Below are 23,785 nucleotides of genomic sequence, written 5' to 3' on the forward strand. Positions count from 1 at the left end.
GAGGCACCAACTTTTATGTTTGGCGTTTCTCGCTCTTTGTTATTTTCACGCTTCGAGAATTTGACAACATCCGAAGTTGCTTCCATAGAATCTACTAATAAAGATTTGTAATCAATCTTTCAATAGCCATAGCTGTTATGTTCCTAAACCAGCAAACGTTACACGATGACTGCCTATACTGACTAGAACTGTAACACTCTTCAGCTACATTGTTTTAATATCAAAAAATTAGCGGAAAGGGTCCACATTGTACCTATTCCTAATAAATAAATGCTACACGACCTCAGCCAAGTCTCTTCACACAAAAAGCTAACATATCTCCACAAAACCGTGTTTTGTGGAAAATAACACGGGATAGCGTCCAAAGATGAAGCGTTCTTCCGACGCGGTATCCGGATGCTGTCAGGAAGATGGGAAAAAGTAGTGACCAGCGATGGACAATACTTTGAATAAAACATAATGTACCGTGCTTTCGCAATAAATGACCAATTTAAGATGAAAAACGACGGACACTTTTTGTACTCTTTTATTTGCAGCTGTAATTTTATATCAATATAACTCAAGTAGCCACGTGTAGCCACGTACGTCCCTAAAACGTACGCAGAATGGACGTAGGACGTTCGGACGTGAACTGGTCCTGAAACGTACGTTTTAGGGACGTACGTGGCTACTTGGGAAAAGTGAAAGAATGAGAGAGAGAAAATGTGTTGAATTTTCTTTAATTTGCACATACAATATACAATGTTGCACAGGCATCGGAGGTTTGGTTTGATATTTATTTAACGCGTAGGTCGTAGATATACGGTGGGCCGTGCGTTCGAGTTCTGTAAAATAGGGGATGAGGATTATTAACGATCCCTGTTTCGAAATCCAATTAGCCAGAGAGTCCAGTTCGCACCGGGGCCGTCTATCTCTATCGTTGGAACAACGTTCAAGGTTGAATAACTAAAACGTCCGCACGGAAAATAGGAATTTCAAATGAGCTCGCGGACAGACGGGAACAGATTATAACATTCACGTACGCGAAAATAAATAACCAATACGGTGATATCCAAAGTTCGCCGGTCATCCGAGTATGGCTGGCTATGGCTCCGCAATGAAGTCACAAATTCACTGTATAAACATAGAACGAATGAAGGACACTGATATCAAAGAATTGTTAAAGTGTAGCAAGAGTGTTCAACCTCTAACCTAGGATCCGAAGCAAGATCTTTGTGTTTAAATTAAGTGGTAACCTAGATGGACCAGCTAGACTAGAGGTGGAATCTAGACCTAGCTTAAGGGATTATCGTCGAAATTTCCTAGTGGCAAAATGACAAATTAGGAGATTTTTCTCTACCGGAGGATCGACGCGAGCAAGGCTCCCGAACGAACCGATCGCTGACTCAATCGGCACCAGTCAGGATACATTCCCCGGTTCACTCATAGTTGCAGGTCGTGACACGCAATTCGCCAGTCCTTCTTTTAACAATCTGAAGTTCATTGTAAAACGTGCCCCCCCCCCCGCCCCCTGCCACACTTCCTTCTCCTCCTTCTCATCTCTCCTCTTCTCGTCGGAACCAACGGCTCTGTGCAAAACGCTCGTTGATCAATGAAAAGGAATGAGAACGCAGAACATTTAGGAATGTTGCGCAAGCCACTCTTTACGGGCCTGTCCTCCTTCCCAAACGTCGTAGAATGAAGGGAATACGCGCCGACTCCTGAAAAAAAGTGTTGGAATGTGAACTTTGGTTGTTCTATATGTTTGAATAACTTTATATATTTTGTATATAATATGTACAAGGTTAACAATTATTAAACGTTGAATGTATAAACTTTATAACTCGCATAACTCAAATTAGTAATTTTACCGGTTTTACTTTTAATGCCGATTGAACTCGATCTGACGATTCTTTTCTTACATTCTTCACTCGGCGCGCCGATCCCGCCATGCACATACGCATATGCGCACTCGCTCACTCACCACATACATCTGCACGCGCTGAGGAAGGTGTCTGATATTTCCAACAAAAGGAGATCATACGGTAAGCTTGTCGCCTTCGCTACTCGGAACGAGATATTGCCAGCGCATATTGATCTAGTGACGGAACTTTTAACATTTTCAAGTATTTTCTTTATATTTTTCTGCCATTTTTGCTGAGTGAAACGACATCAAATCATAGTTTGGATCTCAGTCGCTTATTCAAATGTTTCTCTAATTTAGTAGAAGTAACAAGAGACAATAAGTAGACAGCGGATCTTAATGCAACATAAACATTTTCCACCTAAATTGCAACAAACTAGAGTGAAATAGAAATTTATTTACTTTCTCAATATGTTTAATAGCTTGAAAATAATATAATAGCATTTTTAAATTCTTCTAATCTTTTTGCCATAAATTTATAAAATCCGCTGTCTAGTTATAGGTACAAATACGAATTATGCCATGTTTCTGTATCATTTTAATCAGACCGAAGATTGTTTAAAAGTTCCGTGAGAAAGTAATTATAAAGGAAACGGTTTAAACAGACTAAACGAGACTGTTGTATATTCCTTTATAATAATAACTGGACTGAATTTATTCCGATTTCATAGGATTTTATGATAACATGCACTTGAATAAAAAAGTATACTAAAATATTTCTCATGAAAATATTTCTATAAGTTCACGAATTGTAAAAGAGAAGATCTTATTAATTAATAATTTTAAGGAGTTTGGTAATTCTAGTGCGAAGAAAACGACATGTTTCAACCATGATAGCGAAGGGATTGGAATAGCCCACTAATTTAGGATAATTGTATCTGTACGTACTCATTTCATCCTCCTGTTCGGATTCGACAGAATCTTGAGCACGTTTATGGCAGGCGCCTCCGCGACCAATGAGAGCACCATGCTGCAGACGTAAGTGATCACCGTGTATCCGACGGCCATGATAGTCTGAGAAAGTGGAATGAATTATAATTTTCGATTCGTTCAATTAGTCAGTTCTTCGATTATGTTACTACTGACCATTGCCAGCATGTCAAAGTACTGCGGGTAAAAATTATGCAAGTTCACCGAGCTTATAATCAATGCATTCAAGAGGTAAGCGCAGAATGTTAGTCTGCCCAATGGTATCCACAGTTTGAACGACAGAATCTGGTTGACGATACCTGCGATCAAGAATGAAGAAAAATTTGAAGATCGAAGAATGTTATGTTGTTAGCAGTAGGTTTACGGGACGCGGACTAATATTTTTAATTTTGATTACATCCATGAGGAATTAGTCTACGAATTTATATCTTTAGCTATGTATTGTCTTTAAAAAATAGCTAAAAATTTTGAGACACAATCTCGTTATTTTTATGAAATTTACGGTTCGGTAAACCTAGTATAAAGAGAAAGAAGAGCTTAATTACCAGCGTTGTTTGTTATACACGCGACTATTAGCCACGATATGCTAACGCCCCATAAAGTTCTGCCAATAGCGGTGTAGATAATAATTATGTACATCGGCATATTTCTTTCCACACCTCCGAACAGTATTGAGCAGTTGCACAGCACGCTCATGGTCCAGCCGAGTATTTTGCTTTTCTGTAATATTTAAATTAATCTTAGTGTAATGTTATTATAAAAGATATTGAATTGTTCATTGCAGCAAAAGATTCTGTAGACTTTCCCGAATACAGTGATATCCAATATTAATACATTATGATTGTTTAAACATGTTTAAACAATGATTAAAGACGGAGAGACACCACTTTTGGTTCCAACGGGAAACACAAAAGCCTCTCTTTACTTCAATATACAGGGTGTCCCAGACCACCCGTACCACCCATGTATTATCTATAAAATAGGTCATTTTCAAAAATTCAAAGTGTTTCTTTTATAAATCAGATGCGCTCTACCAAATGGTGACATTTTTAACTTTCTGTTTCGGCCGGAAATAGGTGATCGAGACCGGTAGTTATATTTTTCAAATGGAACATGGTATTTTTTATTATGGATTCGGATCCTATGCGAAAAAACAAGAAACTTTTGTCTGAAACATTTTTTCAGAAAATGTCATTTTATGTCCTTCAAAATGAGTCTTTGCGAAATAATGTTTCCCTATCTGCCCTTGGCATAATCCAGAAAGATGTCAGAAAGATGGCCAAAGTTCATCGAATGAAGTGGAAAATATTTTATTGATTAAAGTGCATTGCTTGAATAAAAAATTGGGCTATATGACACAGATCATGAAAACATTATTTCGCCAAGACTCATTTTGAAGGTTACATAAAGGACATAAAATGACATTTCTTGAAAAAATGTTTCAGACAAAAGTTTCTTGTTTTATCGCATAGAATCCGAATCCGTAATAAAAAATACCATGTTCCATTTGAAAAATGTAACTTCCGGTCTCAATCACCTATTTGCGGCCGAAACCGGAAGTTACAAATATCACCATTTGATAGAGCGCATCTAATTTATAAAAGAAACACTCTGAATTTTTGGAAATAACCTATTTTCGAGATTATAAATGGGTGGTACGGGTGGTCTGGGACACCCTGAATATCAATTCGACACAGTCTCTAATACGAGTATCACCTGCCGCGCCGCGCCGGTCGTCACTATCAATTACGGAAACTCGTGCGCGTCAACGAACGCGAAACGGAGGACAACAGCGGGATATCCCCCGTCAACCGAGTATCACCAACAACGTGATCTTCCCAGGACGAGTGAGGATCATCGTTCTCCCTACGACAACCCAGTCTGATTCGACTGCAGCAGTCAACGAGTAACGAAAGCAGTTCGCATAAAGGAAGCCTGCCTATATTCACCGATCGCCATACTCAACTGTCCGATAAGTCGCTAAGCATTTCTCTGCGAAGATTCGCGCCGTCTCAGTTATCTCTCTTCTCGACCGCCGTTTCGGGCGGATCTACTACCTGTAAGCATTAAGTAGTATACACATGTTCGCGAAAGTCGTGGTTTCCAGTCAGACGTCGAACGTACGAGCCGCGTGGACAGAAGGTTGTATCGCATTTGAGCGTCCAGTAAGGGGAATGGGGAATCGCGCAAGTCAGATTCCGGGACGTAACAACAAATTTTCTGAAATACACATGTAATATATAATTATTAGACCGTAGAACAAAATGTTTTTACCGTTGTAAGGTTCGCTTTGTAGTCCATCTTGTCGATAATGGTCGCGGTGAACATTCCAACAAGGAATGGTCCAATCCTGAGCCATGGTCGCATGTACAATGCCGTCAACGTTCTGTGGATATCGTCCGTCCTGAAGAGAAACAGAAAGACAATTGTAGAATTTGTTCCTAAGAAAACGCTACTGGACAAGGAGAGAGTACTTTAGAGATACTTACGCGGGCACATAATCGAGATGGTACACCATGTATCCATTCGATAGTATACACGAGATCAACGTTGCAGCGCCCAAACTCAAGGCGATGTAAGACCGCCTGTAACAGTTCACCGTACTAGGATTTAGCTATCCGGTTTAAAATCGTTCAAACATCGTTCAGTCTAGACCATACTTTCCCTATCTTTCTTAATATTTCTTTGATAAAAATTTGGATATACACATTCTCATTATTTTGATCCGTAAACCTAGTGTTAAATCTTAGTCTCCAAATTTTAAATATTTTGTCTGCACCACTTTGAGTAAACTATTTCTGTTATCTATTTCATGTGCAATATTTCGATTTTGGGAAACTATGAACCAGACAAAGAAGACGACTGCTTACCAAGAGTACAGCATCAGCAGGATGGTGCCGTAGATGAAGAACTGCATGTCGTTGCCGATGTACCAACTCCAGGTGAGGCACTGAAACAACGACATACCGTGCAAATAATCCTGTTCACAAATTTGGCAGAAGTTTAGTATGGTGACAACGCCTGCGGTGGTGGAGATTAGGCGTGTATGGTCAGGGGGGAGGAGGGTAATACGAAACCGAAAGAATTATTGTGCGGAAATGAACGGTTGCCGAGATATTTGCAAAAAACTATAATTATTTAAACATTCTATATCTATATAAGTATTCCTCCGATTTTTATGAAATTTAAATATGTTATATATCTACACATTTGGGACAACTTTTTCCTTTGCAAAAACGTCGTCCGCGGCTTTGTTTAGGAGATATTTGTTTAGAAAAAATTTACCTATCATTACTGTGTTATTTTCTACCTTACCGACACAACATTTTGTACTTTAAAGTGGGTTATTATTTATTATTTTATTTATTATTTTATTGGCAATTATACAGAAAAGTACTGCCCACTCCGATTTTGATAAAATTTAAATATGTTGTAGATATTGACATTTTGAACAACTTTTTCCTTTTCCAATATGGGGGGGTCGCTTTTAGTTTTCGAGATATTTGCAAAAAACTATCGCGAATACTGTATTGAATTTTTCGTATTCCTACACGCTCCGCTGCAACGTAAACCTGTATCGGTGCGGCGTTTGTTTACATTTTGACTATGTAGAGATGAGGTAGAAAACGGGAAGGTGGAAAGAGCCGGCCTGACACCACACACACCCACCCAGTGCTTAACACGCACCCAGTGTTCTAAAAAGAAGGTTTCCGTTAAGAAATTAACATTTGCGCAAATTTTCAATATCATATTCGTAATCAGCACGTGAAAATACGTAAGAATCTAGAGTATAATTTAGAAACAATGGGTGCGTGTGAAACACTGGGTGGGTGTGTCTGGTGTTTATTTTGATAACCCTGACGTTCACGGTCGCCCATGGTCGTTCGAAGTCAATTGCAATGAAAAATAAATTATTTCGAGATAAGTAATGTGTTCAGTACCAGTTCTTCCCACGAGTAGAAATTGTTGATGTAGAGCAGGTTCCTCCACCAGTATTTCGAACAATGGTAACTCGGGGACTCGTAGATCTGATACGTCGACGTCTTTTCATAATAAGTGTAGTTTAGTATTGCGATCAATATCACGATCAGATACGCTGGCGTGAGCCTAAAAATGCAACGGTTTAGAAAGACAATTCAGTTTCGATGATATCAGGGATCTTGATTGCAAGATGCATTTACCTAATGAATCGTTTGATGGTCTGTTGAATCAGCCGCAGCATGCTTATACCGAGTGTCAACGTCGGTTTCTCATTGCGCATCACCTTCAGATAGATGGAACTCATCAGGAACCCGCTTACGCAAAGGAACGTGTCCACAGAATAGGTCCCGTTGCTGATTATTTGCTCAAGGAACGCGTCCGTGTACATCGCGCCCACTGCTGAATTCACTGAAATAGAAAAAAAATCGGCGTGTTACCTTTCACTACTAGACTGCAGAGTTAAAAATTTTTTAATTTAAAAATTCAAATTTAAAAATTTCAATATTTAACTTTGAATATTTTCACTATTCTCAATTGAATCTAGTCATTTTTGTCGTAAATGCATAAAATCCGTAGTCTAATCACTATATGCATACCAAACAGATAGGAATATATAAAAATGTGTAAAATTTCAACACGTAGAATTTTGCTAAAAAAATGTCTTTGATCAGCATCGTGCATCATGTCTAAATCAGCTTAAGAATTTTGCCCGATTAGGAAAGTGTTGCAGAACAATTTGCTAATTTGTTAGAGACTCCCTTACCCATGTAATTGTAGGTATAGTAACCGGTGTGCACGCAAATGACCCACACCATGCTCATGAACTTGATGCCGTGTAATGCTGGCACCGCGTCCGCTCCAGTTTTAAATGTGAAAATCCGTTTTGCGTTCGTGTATGCAGAGAAGCACATGAGAATCTGCGCTGTCATACTCTCCGGCTTAAGCTCGTCCAAGCAGACGCTTCCCGGTTCCGGTTCGCGCTTCGCTTCCACGTCGTTCTTCAATTCTGCGTGCATTCAATTTTCCGATTTTCATTGTTAAGCTTGAATTGAAGCGCGAGATCATGTTCAAAACAAGATAAAAAGCTTAGTTCCAAAAGGGTATGTCTGACATTGAATTTCAAACAGACTATGGAGTTTCATGTTCGATAAAAATGTTCTGCATATTGACGCATTACAATTACAGTTGTGTAAGCGACAAAAACTAAATAAAATGAAGTACTTTTTAAAATAATGTTTGCGAATCTCTAATGATAAAAATGTGCAGTCTAGAAGTCAAATATCGCGTACTTTTCGAAGTTTCCTAAATTTTGACGAAAGATCAAGGGAATCGGAGTGATCGATGGCAATTGTCACGTCTGCTGACGTGTTGCCATAGGTTATAAGCATAGTTAATAAGAGTAGGATATTGTAACCGTAATTATTAATAATATTCATTAGTTATAAGTAGTGATACTTCGCTCCGATCATCACATCCGATTCTCACCTCATACCATACACCCATTCTTATCTTAACCCTTGTTTAATAATCATATCTTAATGTATTCCCCGTAGCAGTATCACGTAGCATTCACCGTAATCATTAATCGCGCATCTCTAACATCCGTAGCGTTATGTCTAACGAGACATCGTGTAGAAGATAAGACACCTATGTATTCGACCTCACGATCCTAAAAAGAGTTCAGTTAGTTCAGTTCAATTCGGACAGTCAGTCTGTCTCGTTCGTTCAAGACTCGTCGCCTCCTGGATGTCCCGGTCCGGACTCCGACGAGTCCTCGCTCTTCTCCGCCTTCAAGCGGTCTTACTATATCACGCGATTCTAATTCATTGTAATTCCACTTCGTACGTTACAAATATATCCACAGTTATTAATTTAATAAGTGAGTCTCGCTTACTTAGTTCTTCTCCCTACATCCTCGCGCTTGCGATACTTTCCTATTCAATTCGCGTTCGTCGCTATCAATTACGGAAGCTCGTGCGCGTCAACGAACGCGAGACGGAGGACAACAGCGGGGTATCCCCCGTCAACCGAGGACCACCAACGACATGATCTTCCCGTGATCTTCAGAGTGAGGGTCATCGTTCTACCTACGACGATCCAACCTGATTCGACTGTAGCCGTCAACGAGCAACGAAAGCAGTTCACATAAAGGAAGCCTGCCTGTATTCTCCGATCGCCATACTCAACTGTCCGATAAGTCGCTAAATATTTCCCTACAAAGATTCGCGCCGTCTGTTATCTCTGTTCTCGTCCGCCGCTTTGGGCGAATCTACTACCTGTAAGCGTTAAGTAGAATACGCATGTTGGCGAAAGTCGTGGTTCCCAGTCAGACGTCGGACGTAACGTGCCGCGTGGACAAAAGGTTGTATCGCATTTGAGCGTCCAGTAAGGGGAATCGGTCGCGGAACGATAATTTCGCGAAAGTCAGACTCCGGGACGTAACACAATCAATCTTGATCCTTCGATCAAGCGCGATCCACAATCGCGGTGTTCGTGCTCACCTGCAGTGTTATTAGTATTCTCGAACGTGAGGAAGTCCCTCTTCTTCATCAGTCGTGTTTGGTAAAACATGACGTCGTATACGGTAGCGACGATCACCACGCCAAGGGACAGCAACAACCAAAGTCTGCGAGTAAACAAATCACGAAATGTCAATATTTTCAGAGTACCTCGATTATTACGCAAGAAGCGATAATTTCCGTCAGGGGCGTGAATGTTTTCGTGAGGATAATAATCACACGGTCAGGTGTATCCATGAAAATTCGGGTTACTCAACGACACCAAACGTGACATTACTGATTCAATATACAAATCAGTAAATCGTAGAACTTTATGTAAAATAAAAATGATCTGTATCAATTTCAAGAAAAAGGAGCTACATACAAATTGATTTCATCTCTTAATAATTTTAGCAGGTTCTAAATAATATACCAATAATATTAAATTCATTTCATGCTTTTTTCAATCAAATCCGCCGTCTATAGATCAGAGTAACAAGTTACGAATTTTTCTGAAATGGTCTATCGATTTGTTGTCGATGATCATGGGAAGAGGATCGATTATGTTTAGCTACCTACATCGCTAGGATCTTCTGGCCGCTCAGCAGCCACTGGTGATCATCTGTCAGATCGGAGACCTCGACCAACTTAAAGTCTGCGGAGTATAGTTGCCCAATTAGGAGAGTCCTATCACGGAAGATCTTCTCTATGATTACTGCTAACTCGTCCACTGTGCAGGATGATGGCAGACACATTCCCATCACCACGTTGTCCTAAAATACAACGATTCCGAGTGATACAGATCACCCCGTAAGTTTCTAGGAGACGACGACGTTTCATCGTCGAGGCGGCTGGGTGTTGGAAGTACTGTTTACCTTGCGAATTATTTATTTGAATGATTTCAATTCTAATACTTGTATTCTGGAATATTCGTTTTATTTATTTTGTCGTAGTCAGACTCCTTTAATTTCATTCACGGTTTTATGTCGCGGAAACAGCAGGTCATGAAATCTGACGTCTTTGGGAAGATTTCGGAGATTCTTTTGGATATAGCACAGGGTCTCAAAGGACTATTAATAGATTTTCGGTGCGTAGACTTTTTCGGAATCAAAGAAAACTGAGGTGAAATATTTACGAGATTCATATTGGTTTTGGATAAACGTTGGAATCTTTGTTGCGAGTTCAGTTCAATGTTATAGGAGTTCTTTTCATTATTACAACGAATTGCGACATCTTAGACAGTGAGAGTTAACATTTTTTAACATATCTCTTCTTTGGCAAGCTGTGGAGCAGTCGAAAAATCGAAAAGATTTCTTATCTTTCTAATAAAGTTTCCAGTCGGTGCAGCAAATTTATACAAATTGAGACATTTCTGGTCCAGCATCGAGAATACGAATTGAATCGTTTCTTTGCTTATAACGGTTTCATTAGATTCTTTGAACCGTGCAAAACTGTTTTTTTATAGATCTTCCTAAGCTTTTGACAAGCAAAATATGGAAACTTGGTGGAAATTGATTTTTTCCTCTTCAGATACTGGCGTTATACTTCTCCGACTTCGTTTTCATTCAACTTTCATTGAATTTCAACTTCCATTGATTATTATCCTTCTAAGTCGTTCGGTGTATTTTGGAAAAAGTGACTTCTTTTTAAACGGTGCATGGACCCTTTTTGATTGAATGATAAGTGCAAGTATTACACTGTGTTTTCGCATGAATGAATTATTTTGTTTTAACATTGATTCTCGCAAATGAAACTATTCATGCAACGAAAGCCAACAATAACAGAAATGAATCATACCTGGCCCTTCATTCCCAAATGGTACTGCTGCGTGCTATTATGCACGAACCTCGCGATATAGTATTGCACAGGATACGGCGGGAACTCGGTATTTGGGTCGCGATACTGCGACACGTTCCTCATGTGCTTCAATGACACGGGGATGTTCCTCTTATAATGTATGTAAATGCAACCCATCCGACTACCCGGCCAGAAATTATTCCCGATAGTAAATCCGGAGCCAGGATGTCCACTAACATCCAGAACTTCATAAACAAACAATTCATAGTGAGTCGACGTGCACAATCACAAGGTGAATAACCTAGCCGGACGATGTCTCTAATATTTGTCCCGCGGTTTCATTATTTCTCAGCTAAATAAAAAATTGTACCTTGCACACTCGAATACATTAAAGTTATTTCTTGAATTAACTTATTTTTTGACATGATGCTGTTATGTTGTCCTAATTATTCCATTCATCCGAATCAAATTTGACAAAGAATGTTTCCGACTCTTCTGCTAATTGTTTCATTACTTGTCCGGCAAATGAAACGCTATCATTTTGAATCATCATTGAAATTCGTCTTGGAGAATGTCTTTAATTTTCTAGCTTTAACCAGAACGATTTTCACCCTAATCATTTCATTCCTCAGCTAGTAAGCAGCTACCTCACTTTCGCTACCCAGCAAGTCGCTGTAATTTCCATCACATTCTACATGCGTCTTCCCACCGCGACCGAACAAACCCTACCCCGCTGGCGAGATCTCGAGGGGGTGGCAACCCTAACCATCGGCGACCGCGAAACAAACACGATCGAGCTCAGGAAATCGAGTCGGCATTGATCCGGCTCGTAGCCTAGCGTTTCCGAGCCTCCTACGAAACTAGTTTCTTGTGTAACGTGAAGAAAGTCGCGAGACGATCGATGTCGGGGTTGCCGCGGCGTGGCCTCGCGAAAAATCCGACGATCGAGAGGATCGTCGCGTAATCGTGACACACCGTCCCGCGTGGTGAGCGTTGCACAAGCGTCGAACGCGTTATCGGCCCGAATTATCCAACGGCGTAACCGTCCCTATGTATACACGCGAACGGAAACGAGCCTGTTACGGAGTTTCCTCGCGGTTCTCTACTTCCATCCCTCCACTCACCGTCCGTTACCGTCGAAATACCGCGTTAATCAACAGCTCGAAGCTATCCAGTCAGGTTAATTAAGCTGTTTTATTATGTGCCCCAATCAATCCGATTCAAACAACCCCGAAAATGATTCATCCCCTACAGAAACGAAAGCGAAAGAAAAGCGTGTAAATTCTTCTATTGACATCGCACGACCGTTCGACTCCACCAAAAAAAGGATTAACCGAAATTCAAACTATTCGATGGAAAATTCTTCTACTAACGTCTCATGCCCCACAGGACTTTGTGGTCCACGGCATCCCGCAGCGATTGCAACTCCTCTCTACACTGCGTGTTGTTCAACAGTTCTAGGTTGCTGAGGACCGTATACAGGGGCATGGTCTCCCTCATAGCCTCTCGATTAGGCTCGACAGCCATGCTCGAGAAACAACCCTGCGCCCATAACGCTGCTAACAGCAACACCTTCGCGTAGGAAATCATATCGTCTCTGTCGACGGATCAATGATAGATGCGTTGCTCACTGATAACAACAACTTTACAGCATGTCCTGGTTTAAACGTGGATCGTTGCCGCGTGTAACCTGCCGCCCGGTTTTTCTAGAATTTGTCCGAAGCTGATGGTTTCGCGTACCGAGTGGCACTGCCGGTTCGTTGCCGGCGATCGGTGTTGTAAACCGAACCGAAAACCAACGCCGTACCGCGCGATGATCTTTCCTGTGGATCCTAGGATCTCGACGATCACCTTACCGCGATCCCGAACAGACAGACCGTATCGGCAGAGGGAGTCACAATTTATTTGCATGAGCACGCGCCGACCAAGGAGATACGACGACCGGGAAAGAACTGCCGTGCAGAGGAGAAGTCATAATCACAGAATCCGAATGGAAAGCAAGCCGTCCTCATGGCCTGCGTCGTCATCGGCATCGTTGTACCTTTGAAGTTGAGCCGTGAAACCGTGCCCCACCATACAGGCGTCGAGACGGTCGTCGACGACGATCGTTGATACGATTTCACGGTCATCTACCGAACTGTTAAGGATTTTGCGTTACCATACTCACCCTTTCCTGCACCATGCTAGTCACTTCGATCAGCTAACTTACGCTTTCGAAGACAAATCGTAGAATTTGGCGGATGTTATTAATGTATAATACTATTTGGATTCTATGTCTTGCTATTGATGAAGACAATTTCACTACATCCGCTACTATACCCAAAAATTGTCATAATTAGTCTGTAGATTTTATGCATTATGAATATTCTTAAACTGTTTTAGATTTATCAGAATTATTAATGCGCAGTCTAGTCATTATGATTACACGAATTCGTGTTTTAGGTTGTCCTGCTTGACCACCATTTTCCGCAGTGCGCGTCGGTGGTTCCGGATCGGGGTTCAGTAGATCAGGATCGATAGGACCAATGTGCAGATTGAATAATATATGTGTTCAAGATTGGCGCCGGTGTGATAATATGGCGCTCGGGCGCGCCAATCTTGAACAATATGTATAACGATATCTTTAAAACCAATTATTTAATTATTTATCTGTATAATGAAATTCTAAAACTAGAATAAATCGTTAAGCTTTTTTGGTGTATGTATAGCTTTCGTAAGAATCTAGTAATAGTCAAGAACTACGTTATATCCAGATGAACTATCGGAAGAGTTTAGGAAAAGACCACTCTTAGAAGAGACCAGAAGAATTTAGAAGTTACTAATTGATGACTCCTTCCTTTCGCTGTTACATGTTTCGAGAATTTAGAGACATCAATGTATTATTTTCAACTCACCAAAATTTCAGCGGTATACGTAAAACCGAGCGGAGCCTTTTGTTAATTTTTTAAGTAAATACTCTGCTTTGTATTTACTCGACTTTAATAGCTAGTGCTACTCTTACACTTGATACTTTCAAATACTTAATCATTCTTAGGCGTATGACTCACTTGTGTAAACTATATTACGTTTATTGTGCTAGGATTTTTGTCATACATATACAATTTTACTTTCCTTTCACTACGTCGCGTCGCCCAGCGGGAAAGGACCAAACTCGATTCAACATCAAAGAACTTTCGATAGAAATGAGGTAGAGCGATAAAATTTCTTTTAAATTAAAGCTGAAACTTTGCAGAATATGGGATAAATAAGGAGATTATGGAACGAACGTTTTTTAGCGTTGAGAAAATTCGTCAAACATGTAGAATTTCAAGAAAATGTGGTTTCTCCGGTACCACGCGCAGAAAACATTTTTTTTTAACATGCTATACATCATTTCCCGTAGATCTTTTCAGGCTGATTTCAAATCTGGTCCCAAAATTTGTCTACGAACTCAGGATTTTGCAAGAAATCGATTTTTGTGAGCAAAACTAATGTAATAATTTTTAATACATAATAAACGCAATAAAATTAAACATAATGAAGTATTTGAACGTTTATTTGACGTATATCACTTGACGAATTATCACCCGACGTATCGCTGCGATTGTCGCTGGCACTCCTTGTAGGCTATGTGTGACTGTAATGTAATTTAAATAAGATATCTATTTTCCACGATTATATTATCATTTACACAGGAAGTAAGGTAAGTATTTAAGGTTTTTAACTTACATCTCATGAACGAATTCGTTAACTTCTGGTGATACCTTACTCTTATTTTTATCAGCGTGAAAAAATCTACGGGAAATGATGTATACTATGTATAGCATGTTAAAAACAAATTTTTCCGCGCGTGGTACTGAAGAAACTACATTTACTTGAAATTCTACATGTTTAACGAATTTTCTCAACGTTAAAAAGCGTTCGTACCATAATCTACCTATTTTTCCCATATTCTGCAAAGTTTCAGCTTTAATTTAAAAGAAATTTCATCGCTCCACATCACTTCTATCGAAAGTTCTTTGATTTTGAATCGAGTTTGGTCCAAATTTCCCACTGTGCGTCGTCGTCGTGTGTGTTCGTAATTGCAAAGTCGCATAGTTAAAGGGAGAAATTCGTTTCTAAATGTACGAAGGATGGGCTACGAATTAATTTGTACACCTAATGTAAAATGTCATCGATAAATTTTCGTAGAACGCGTTTAAATGTCTTTGTCAAATTCGTTGAAATGAAATGAATGTAGGACAAGGACACACGATTTCAGTCGTAATGTATTCTGGATAAGGATCTTCTGATTTGTCGATGGTAACGCAACTCGGTTGCGCCACCAGTGGCTCAGCACGTCGTGGGGCATTGAAACAAATGTAACCTATTAGACTACGGTAACTGGTGGAGCCACCAAAAATAGTTGCCGATCTGGTGGACGGCATCGGCAACCGGCCGGGCAACATTTGGACCGAGAAGGATACACGATAACGTCTTCCAGCAGGTTAGAATGAGAGCGACTCATTTTTACAATCTTTTTCATAATGATTACTTGGTGAACACGTCGTCGCAAACCTGTTTGCGTTTGAAACCTGTTCTGTTAAAGTTGTCAGCAGCAATTCCTAATCAAAATTGGGAATTGCTGCTGACCGAAGTTGAAGTGCAATTAGCCTATTTACAGAATTGTTGATGTTGTAGCTGCTAACCATTTTCTGTAACCATTAAATCTTGTTCTTCGCTTTAGAGATGTTATCTTGTCTATGTTGAATGAAAATAGCTGAATTTCCATCTTTTGTTTTCTTAGTGAATCATTTTTTCGTCGTCCAAGGAAACAAACGAGTCCTCCCATCAGAATGGATTATTATATTAGCGGTATACTAACACCAACAAAAGTCCCTGCAGGAAAATGCCTGCCTGGCGTCTACAGGTATGTTTACATATTTAGGGATAGATGGCGTAATACGTCAAGAAAAAGAGGATCAATTTGTAAAAAGCCAAAGAGAATTATCAGCTGATACCGAAGAGAACGATGACAAACGGATGTCTTCGGACAAATACGTATACATATGTATACAAACCAGATACAGATCGCATAACGTCGTTGATATGCAAGTATAGCGTTGACAGGTTAATTATTGCCCGGGGTTGTTTGCAACGTACCAGAAATGTGATTCTCTACCCTCAAGTATAGTAGTTCGTAAAAGCGACATTACGCCGGAATAACGGTTCGTTCATTCCACTTTTTGCAGATCTTTTAACTCCGATTTGACTTCAAACGATTACGAACTGTTCAACTGAAATTCCAAAACAGTAGATCTTCTTATCGGAGTGCTTCATCAACTCGATTCTATTAAAATCCTCGGCGACGCGTAAGGAAACTTTTGCAAGCTGCTGTACGCTGCAATAATTGAGTGCAACCATCTTGAGAAAAAACGTAAGTGATGCATAAACGCAGAGCAGAGCTGGAGAATTCTTTTATCGAACGACGGTCTATAGAGCTATTATTCTAATTATCATTGTAATTGAATTAATCATCGGCATTAACGAGTGAGTAAACAAAGAGTGAATAAATCTCGGATTCTAATACATTTTTACTTGTCGGACAAAACAATGCAGACTAGTTTTACAAGCTGCTATTTTTCCCATATTGTACAGTGTCTGAGCTGTAGTTTATCACCTTATGTCCCATCAACTTGTCTCGAGTCTGTCAAAAGTTCCACGATTTTGTGTCGGCCATGACCCGCCCTTGCGTCGCAAGCGAAGTGCAAATGCAGAGTGCCAACACTGCCAACTAACACTTCCCGATGGCCACGAGAACGGTTTCCGCGAAACGGGCAGAAATAAAACAATGATTTGCCCAGATCATTGAGTTTCGGCGAAAGCCAAAGAGAATTATCAGCTGATACCGAAGAGAACGATGACAAACCATAACCATCCAGATAGATCGCATAACGTCGTTGATATGCAAGCATAGCGTCGACAGGTTAATCATTGTCCGGGGTTGTGTGCAACGAACCAGGAACGTTATTCCTTGCCCTCGAGTATAGTAATTCGTAAAAGCGACATTACGCCGGAATACCAGTTCGTTCATTTTCTTTTGCCAGCTGCTGTACGCTGCGATAATTGCGTGCAACCGGTGACGTTAATTGATCGTCTAAAATGAGTTCTTTAAAAAGTCGCGACACGAGTTTTTGCCGGAGAAAGGCGGAGGCTGTAAATGAATACTGTTTTCGAATTTCAAGTGCGCCAGAAATCGAAAGTTATAAACATATCTAAGGCCGTCCATTTAAATTACATGAACTGCACGAACTTACCTCCATGAGTCGCGCGGTTCGTATACGATCCACGCGATTGTTCTGCTTCGCTTCCGATCGCACGCGATTGGAATCGCAGCGATTTCAGTCGACCATGAATCGACCCGTGTGCGGCTCTCCATTCATTTGCAAATATCTGGAAATCCGTCAGTCCATTTCATCAGTCCGTCAGTATTAATCTTTCACGATCAATCCGAATGTCAATCTTCGACGTGACTGTCATTCCGATTGACCGTGTAGGGTCCGCTTTAAGACATCTACATTATCTACAATGATTCCAGATCGTGTAATGCCCACGCAGGCCGACAATGGACGTCATCAGCGTAAAGATGGCGTTCAGCGTCAATCGCGGAAAAATGAACGACGCACGCGGGATCGTTTGTAAATCGTTTCGCTACGTGAGTTTACAAATCCCAGGGATAATAATATTCAATACGTGTACAGTGTACTATTTGTTCAGGTTCCCCGGACTTTGACTGTCGTGTTTCAACTCGTGTTTTCGGCACCCGAACTCGAGGATTTCCTCGTCGTCGACGTTTCTCGCTTTATCGCTCGTTTCCTGTTGATAGCCTAATCGCAATTTGGTTCTTGCGACTGCGGTTCGATCATGCGTATCACTTATGTAATCACGATCGTTCAGTTTGTGTCCCTTTTTAACCGACTTCGAAAAAGAAGTAGGTCACTCAATTCGATCTGTATGTGCCTATTTTTTTTCGCTTTTTTTCTATGTATGTTCACCGATTACGCCGAGATGGATGGACCAATCGGAACGAAACCTTTTGCATCTTGTAGAGTATGTTCCCGGGATGGTATCGTGCAAAAAAATTTTACATTTTTTTATTGATTATGATTTTATTTGCGAAAATGTAGGGTGGCGATACCGTTGTGAACTCCGCTGAATGTTAGACATTAGGAACAGTAACGACGCGACGTCGTTACCGTTATCGATTGCGGCTTTCAGATATTTATAAATTATGATTTGGAATGTGACGGCTGACAGAGATAAAAAAAAGTATGAAATAAAAAAACTTTTAAGAAAAAGTTAAATCTACTTCGAAAAAACGCACTAAAAAGTATAAAAAAGTGTGAAATAAAAAAAAACATTTTTAAAAAGAAAAAACGCACTAAAAAGTATAAAATAATTTCCATTTAATTTATGTGAATACACACGAACTTAAATACAATACAATCTTTTCGGAGGCGGCGCAAAATTGAAAATTGTCGACACTGGAAATTACGAAAATCCTTAAATTCTTCTGAATACTAATATAGTTATATGTAAATAATATATTTGCGCCGCCTCCGAAAAGATTGTATTGTATTTAAGTTCGTGTGTATTCACATAAATGAAATGGAAATTACTTTATACTTTTTAGTGCGTTTTTTCTTTTTAAAAAGTTTTTTTTTATTCGTTAGGGGACATCAAGATCGACGCTGCAGAAGATCAAGGACGACGATCTACGAGTTTCCACGTGTCATCCTGCTGTACATAGATACGCGTAGCGAATAGATGCTGTATTGTTCGAACAATGAGATTCGTCAAGGTATTTTACAAATGAAAATCCCTCGGCCTATGGAGATCTAGAATATTCATGACGAGCGATATTAGCATAAACAATACGTAAAAGCACCATTGAACCGGAGAACATGACGTATGAGGAACTGTGGCACGCGCACTGCACGCCTCGACGAGGGATGTTGTTTATGTAAATGCTGAAAATTAGGTTTTTGCTGATACTTTTAGCACAATTTGCCGCATACTCCGCGGATATGGAAGAATTTTTTCGATTGAGATTGTTTGGTGCAAATGAATATTTTTTTGTTTGTTGGCGGAAGATTGAAAAACAAGTTCTCATGATAACCGCCAGCCAATTCGTAATCTTTAATATTTATCGAAGATAAGAATCGAACAGTAATAATAATGATAGAATAAGAATATTTTCTGCCAGATATAGCATCAATGCTATTTTTATTTGCACTGGAAGGAAGCAAATCGATCAAAAACGAAGTGTTCATTTCTTGAAAGCTTCACCCTAAAAATTGACATTTCACGGCACCAAACACTACTCGCGGTGCTAAGGATTGAAACAACATTTCTCACCTTCCGCAGGACGATCCAGGATCGGAGGATGAAGATCGAGGAAGATCAGGCAAGTGACAATAAAGAAGACGCCGGGCTCTGATTTTCCAAGTGTTATTATCAGCACATGGTAGTTTCGCGTCCATCTCACAAAGTAAGGATCAGACAAATCGTCAACAATCAATAAATCAGAAAAAAAAGACTGAAAACGCGGGCCTCGCGGGCCGCCTAGAAGCCAGTTCGCAAAAAAAAAAATAAAACTGAATCGTTTATAATACAATTCATAATACACAGAGACGATAACGAGTAGTCGTTACAATATTGTAAAATATCACAACGTTAATATCCGCTGGATGAGAACGGTCTGGGTTAGGGTGTCGGAGTAAAAGAAGGTGAAGGTACTCGGGAAGGAAGAAAAGGAAGGAAACCGAACGAACTCGTCCATGTAAGAAAAAGAATGGAGAAATCCTGTAAGGAGAGGAGCCCGGAATTGATCGAAACTATCAAGGGCATCGATCAGGCTGTCTTTCTCGAGTTTCAACGACCTTGAAGCCCGAGGAGCACGTTTCGAAATCCTCATCCATGGCCTTTCGGGGAACAACTGGACGACAGCTTGTCTCTAGGATTAGACACGTGCGACGCGGAACTCGCTAAATAGACCAACGGACTATGATTCAAGGTCAGTCGAGCCAACCCCGCGTCGATCGTTCCCCTTCCTCGGACGCGACATTTTCGAAAACAGGGATCTCGAGCTGGCCGACACGCGTTGTCCAAATAAAAATCTAGCGCTCAGGCTCTTGAAAAAATAGAGCGCGTGATCGGAGAACTCGAAGATCCTCGTTCGATCGTATCTAGATCTAGATCGCTGAGACTCGCACGAACAGCTGCCGAGATTGGTGACAAGCATAGAAAAATACTGTACTCTCTCGTAATGGAACCGATAGAAGGATGAAGGAAGGACGAACTGGGGGAGGGTGGAACGAAGTTCGAGACTCTGGTTCGCCTAAGTTCGGTGTCCACGGCGACTGAACTCTTTCAAGGAATTTGCTATTTGCATTTTTTCTGGGCTCCGGAATTCCTACGCGACAGGCAAGGCCGCTGATTGAACTGGAAATTGTCCAAGAATCTCATTCCGCTTGTATTTCGGGTAACGGATGCTGGCCGACTTAGATTCGTCATCCCCGCCTGACTATACTGAAACGAGTCTTGATAAACGCCGCGAGCCGATCTTAACCTGACAGCATCCGCATTACAGGTTTCTAAATTCAACCTTGCCAAACGCCTGTCAAACGTCGAAGCAGCTCAGTCGCGCAATTCTAATCCCTGTGATTGCCTCGATAACTGTCGTTGTGGCAACGTCTGTTATGTGATTGACATGAGCCTGGATGTACTCTTCTTTTTTGTAAGGGCGTAAACTAAATTGAATTATTACTATGCCTTTCTCGAGTGTGTCTTCCAGTATAATTATCATCATGTTGAATGCCCACGTCAGCATGCCGATGTTCCGGAACTGCGTCAGTCATATTTTGAAAAAATGCCTTTGGCTTATAGTGCCTAGAGAAATATTGATATAATGAACGAAAACAATCGGAAATGTGTTTATCGGACAGTGCTGAGTTGTTAACCTGTCTTTTGATTTATCAAGGGTTTTATAACGACTATGTGCGACAGTTATCGAGGTATGTATCACTATACCGCTTAGAAGAGGAAGATCGTGGTTACGAGGATTCAGAATCACAAATAAGGATACAATGTAGACTGGGTCGCCCTGCTAGTGGCAAATTCTTTCTATTGAAACTGAAAGTTAGTTTAGAGATGTTGCAGATTGTGGCGAAGTTGTAGCAATCCGATTATTTCTGATCCACAAGCACTTAAGAATCCAATTTAGAGTGCCTAATATCTAAGAGGCACAGCAAGCTGACTCGAGGGCATGTACTTAAGCTTGCATTGGAGGGTTGGAAGCGTGGACGGGCCTAAGAGACGTGTTAATACTCAGATTAAGTCTATTTTGATTAATATGTTAATTTCCACGTCAATCACGTGTGAGTGACACGCTTTAAACATTGAGAATCCACCCATAGCGCCGCCCACTGCTGCAGGAACGCTCAATTTGGGGGTGGGGGTACCAATTACAGCTAAAACTTTACATACATTGTATCCTCAATCCTCTGATTGGGTCAGACGCGAAAAAGAGTCCCAAGGAACTAAGGAAACCAAGGAAACAGCCGTCACAACGCGATCGGCGTTGGTTCGGAAGGAAACCGATGCGAGCCAACGATGATCGACGATGATCGATGGCTCGAAGATGATCTTGGATGGTCATAGGTCCTTTAACAAAGAAACCGGAAACGAGAAGACGGGGAGCTAGACTGACTCTCGGAGCGAAAGCGGTTTGTGCACACGATTACTAGCTTGCCACACTTCTCTCCTTTTGTTCTTTTTTTGTGGTTTTCTTTTATTCATTGTTAATCTACGCGAGTGGTCTTCGAGCCTTATGCTCGCAGAACCTGTGTTCTTCAAGAGTTCCGCGAGTTGGAATGAAAATTTGATGGAATTTTCAAAGAATACATTCGGAAAGCTGGAAATTGACGTCTGCGAGATTGATCTGGTTTGACAATTTGTTCTTCTGGGGATGATGGGGGTTCCGCAAATAAAATTTATGATCTTTCGACACTTCGGGACGGCTTGGGCTGAGACGAGGAAGATCGTAAATAAGATGTTCAGAAAATAATATGTTTTATATTACAATCGTAAAAATAATCTGTTAATCCTTGCACACTTCAGAAAATCAATTTACAGTCACGAAAGTACAACTATATCAATCTAGATTTAACTCAAACTCTATTCAACCAATTGCTTTGATTTTTCGCAACCTCGCACAGTTGTTTAAATAATCAATAATTTAATTACAAGAGCGAACAGGCCGTCCGAAAAGTGTCAAGTATTTCGCGAGTCGACGAAGCTCGAAGACCACCGATCTACGCGGAACCAGGGGCAAGGGTATGAAGGGGGGAGGGGGTGATCCATTGAAGGATCAAGGGACAGAGTGAGTCGCTCGTAATCATTTGTCTTTGATTCTTCGTTCACCGTTCTCGGCTCGGTGTCCACGCTGGAAGTGTTCTCGCTGCTCTCCTCGAAATCTCAGACACACCTATATATACAGAACGGTTTTTCCCTGAACCTCTCTTTGCTCCTTCCTCATGCTTCATACTAGAACTTATGTTTGCACTACGGAGCAGGTTCTCGGGGGAAACGCCGCGATTAGAAGAGATGCAGCGCCTTCATCGAAAATCACGCTTCTATTCTTCTTTACACCGAGCCGGGAAAATTATCGCATCGCTCGAGAGCGCTATATTACAGCTTCCATCATAATCGAACGGCCTTCCGGATCGCTGGATCGACTGTCTGCCATTCGGCCAAAAATTATGCTCTTTTCTCGCCGAGCAAATTGTCGCAGCGCTTCAGAATCCTCTCGGTATATTACAGTTTGATCGGGATCGAGCGACCACTTCGGATCGCTGGTTAGATCGCCTGTGGATCGATCACGGTCACGGTGATTTATTATACTGTGGTTTAACTCTTTGAACAAAATTTTCATTCTACTTAAAATATTCTCTAAACGACAAAAAGCGAACTCGAACTTCTTCACGCCCCAAAAATAAAAATCTTTACCGAATTATTAACACAAGGTTTACGGGACCTGTAGAAATGTCGAGTTCTATTATTAATTGACGGTTATTCAAATTGTATAGATGCATGAGGCATTATTCAACAAATTAATGTTTTTTGCGATATATGTATTTTTAAAAAATGGCTAAAAATTTAGATAATCACATTTTTGTAAAATAGCAACTTTGAACGCTCCGTAAACAATTATGATTTGCGTTGCGCTTTGATTTCTCTGTCCGTTTTTCGTTGAGAGAGGCGATCCAGAAGCTTTCCGAAATGGTCGCTCGTTGTTCGCAAATTCGCAAGTCACATCTCTTCGCTTGTTTGCTGCGTCTCTTCCGCGCGCACTATACACACAACAACACCAGCCGTTTTACCTACGCAACAATTACTACCGGCTATATACAACGAATCGCTAATGCAGTCGCCAATCGCACCGGAACGAAAAACCGAAGGCGAGAGCTATAGTCCCATTTTCTCTTGAGTGGCAAGCGGAGAGGATGCAGGCCAGGGCTTGGAACCGTTCCCAAAATCACTGTTCAAAACAGTTACAGGTTCTGACGCAAACAGTTGGAAAAATTCTTTATCTAACTTTATCCAACCAATATATTTTATTAATTAGCAAGTCTTCTAGTTATTATCTGTTTCGATT

The 23,785-nt window shown here is 40.7% G+C and overlaps 1 protein-coding gene across 1 annotated transcript; it reads right to left on the bottom strand.

Annotated features, from left to right (window-relative positions):
• Positions 1-703: 703 nt before the first annotated feature.
• LOC143214540 (nose resistant to fluoxetine protein 6-like) lies at positions 704-19,417 on the bottom strand. The gene is made up of 14 exons (XM_076435741.1): positions 12,483-19,417; positions 11,110-11,354; positions 9,892-10,085; positions 9,316-9,440; positions 7,578-7,820; positions 7,015-7,222; positions 6,775-6,940; positions 5,704-5,783; positions 5,323-5,418; positions 5,108-5,237; positions 3,379-3,553; positions 2,990-3,132; positions 2,792-2,917; positions 704-1,700 (listed from the first exon to the last, which is right to left on the bottom strand). Exons 1-13 carry the CDS (start codon positions 12,697-12,699, stop codon positions 2,792-2,794), a joined length of 2,148 nt encoding a protein of 715 aa, XP_076291856.1. The 5' UTR covers positions 12,700-19,417; the 3' UTR covers positions 704-1,700.
• Between the last annotated feature and the right edge of the window lie 4,368 nt (positions 19,418-23,785).

Source organism: Lasioglossum baleicum, chromosome 1, assembly GCF_051020765.1.
Source record: "Lasioglossum baleicum chromosome 1, iyLasBale1, whole genome shotgun sequence".
NCBI classification, from domain to species: Eukaryota; Metazoa; Arthropoda; class Insecta; order Hymenoptera; family Halictidae; genus Lasioglossum; species Lasioglossum baleicum.

Coding starts and splice junctions, on each gene's coding strand:
- LOC143214540 (XM_076435741.1), bottom strand. CDS start 12,699: ATGATTTCCTACGCGAAGGTGTTGCTGTTAGCAGCGTTATGGGCGCAG. Junction 5,238..5,322: donor CATCTCGATTATGTGCCCGC/GTAAGTATCTCT, acceptor GTTTCTCTTCAG/GACGGACGATATCCACAGAA. Junction 3,133..3,378: donor GTGTATAACAAACAACGCTG/GTAATTAAGCTC, acceptor TCTTGATCGCAG/GTATCGTCAACCAGATTCTG.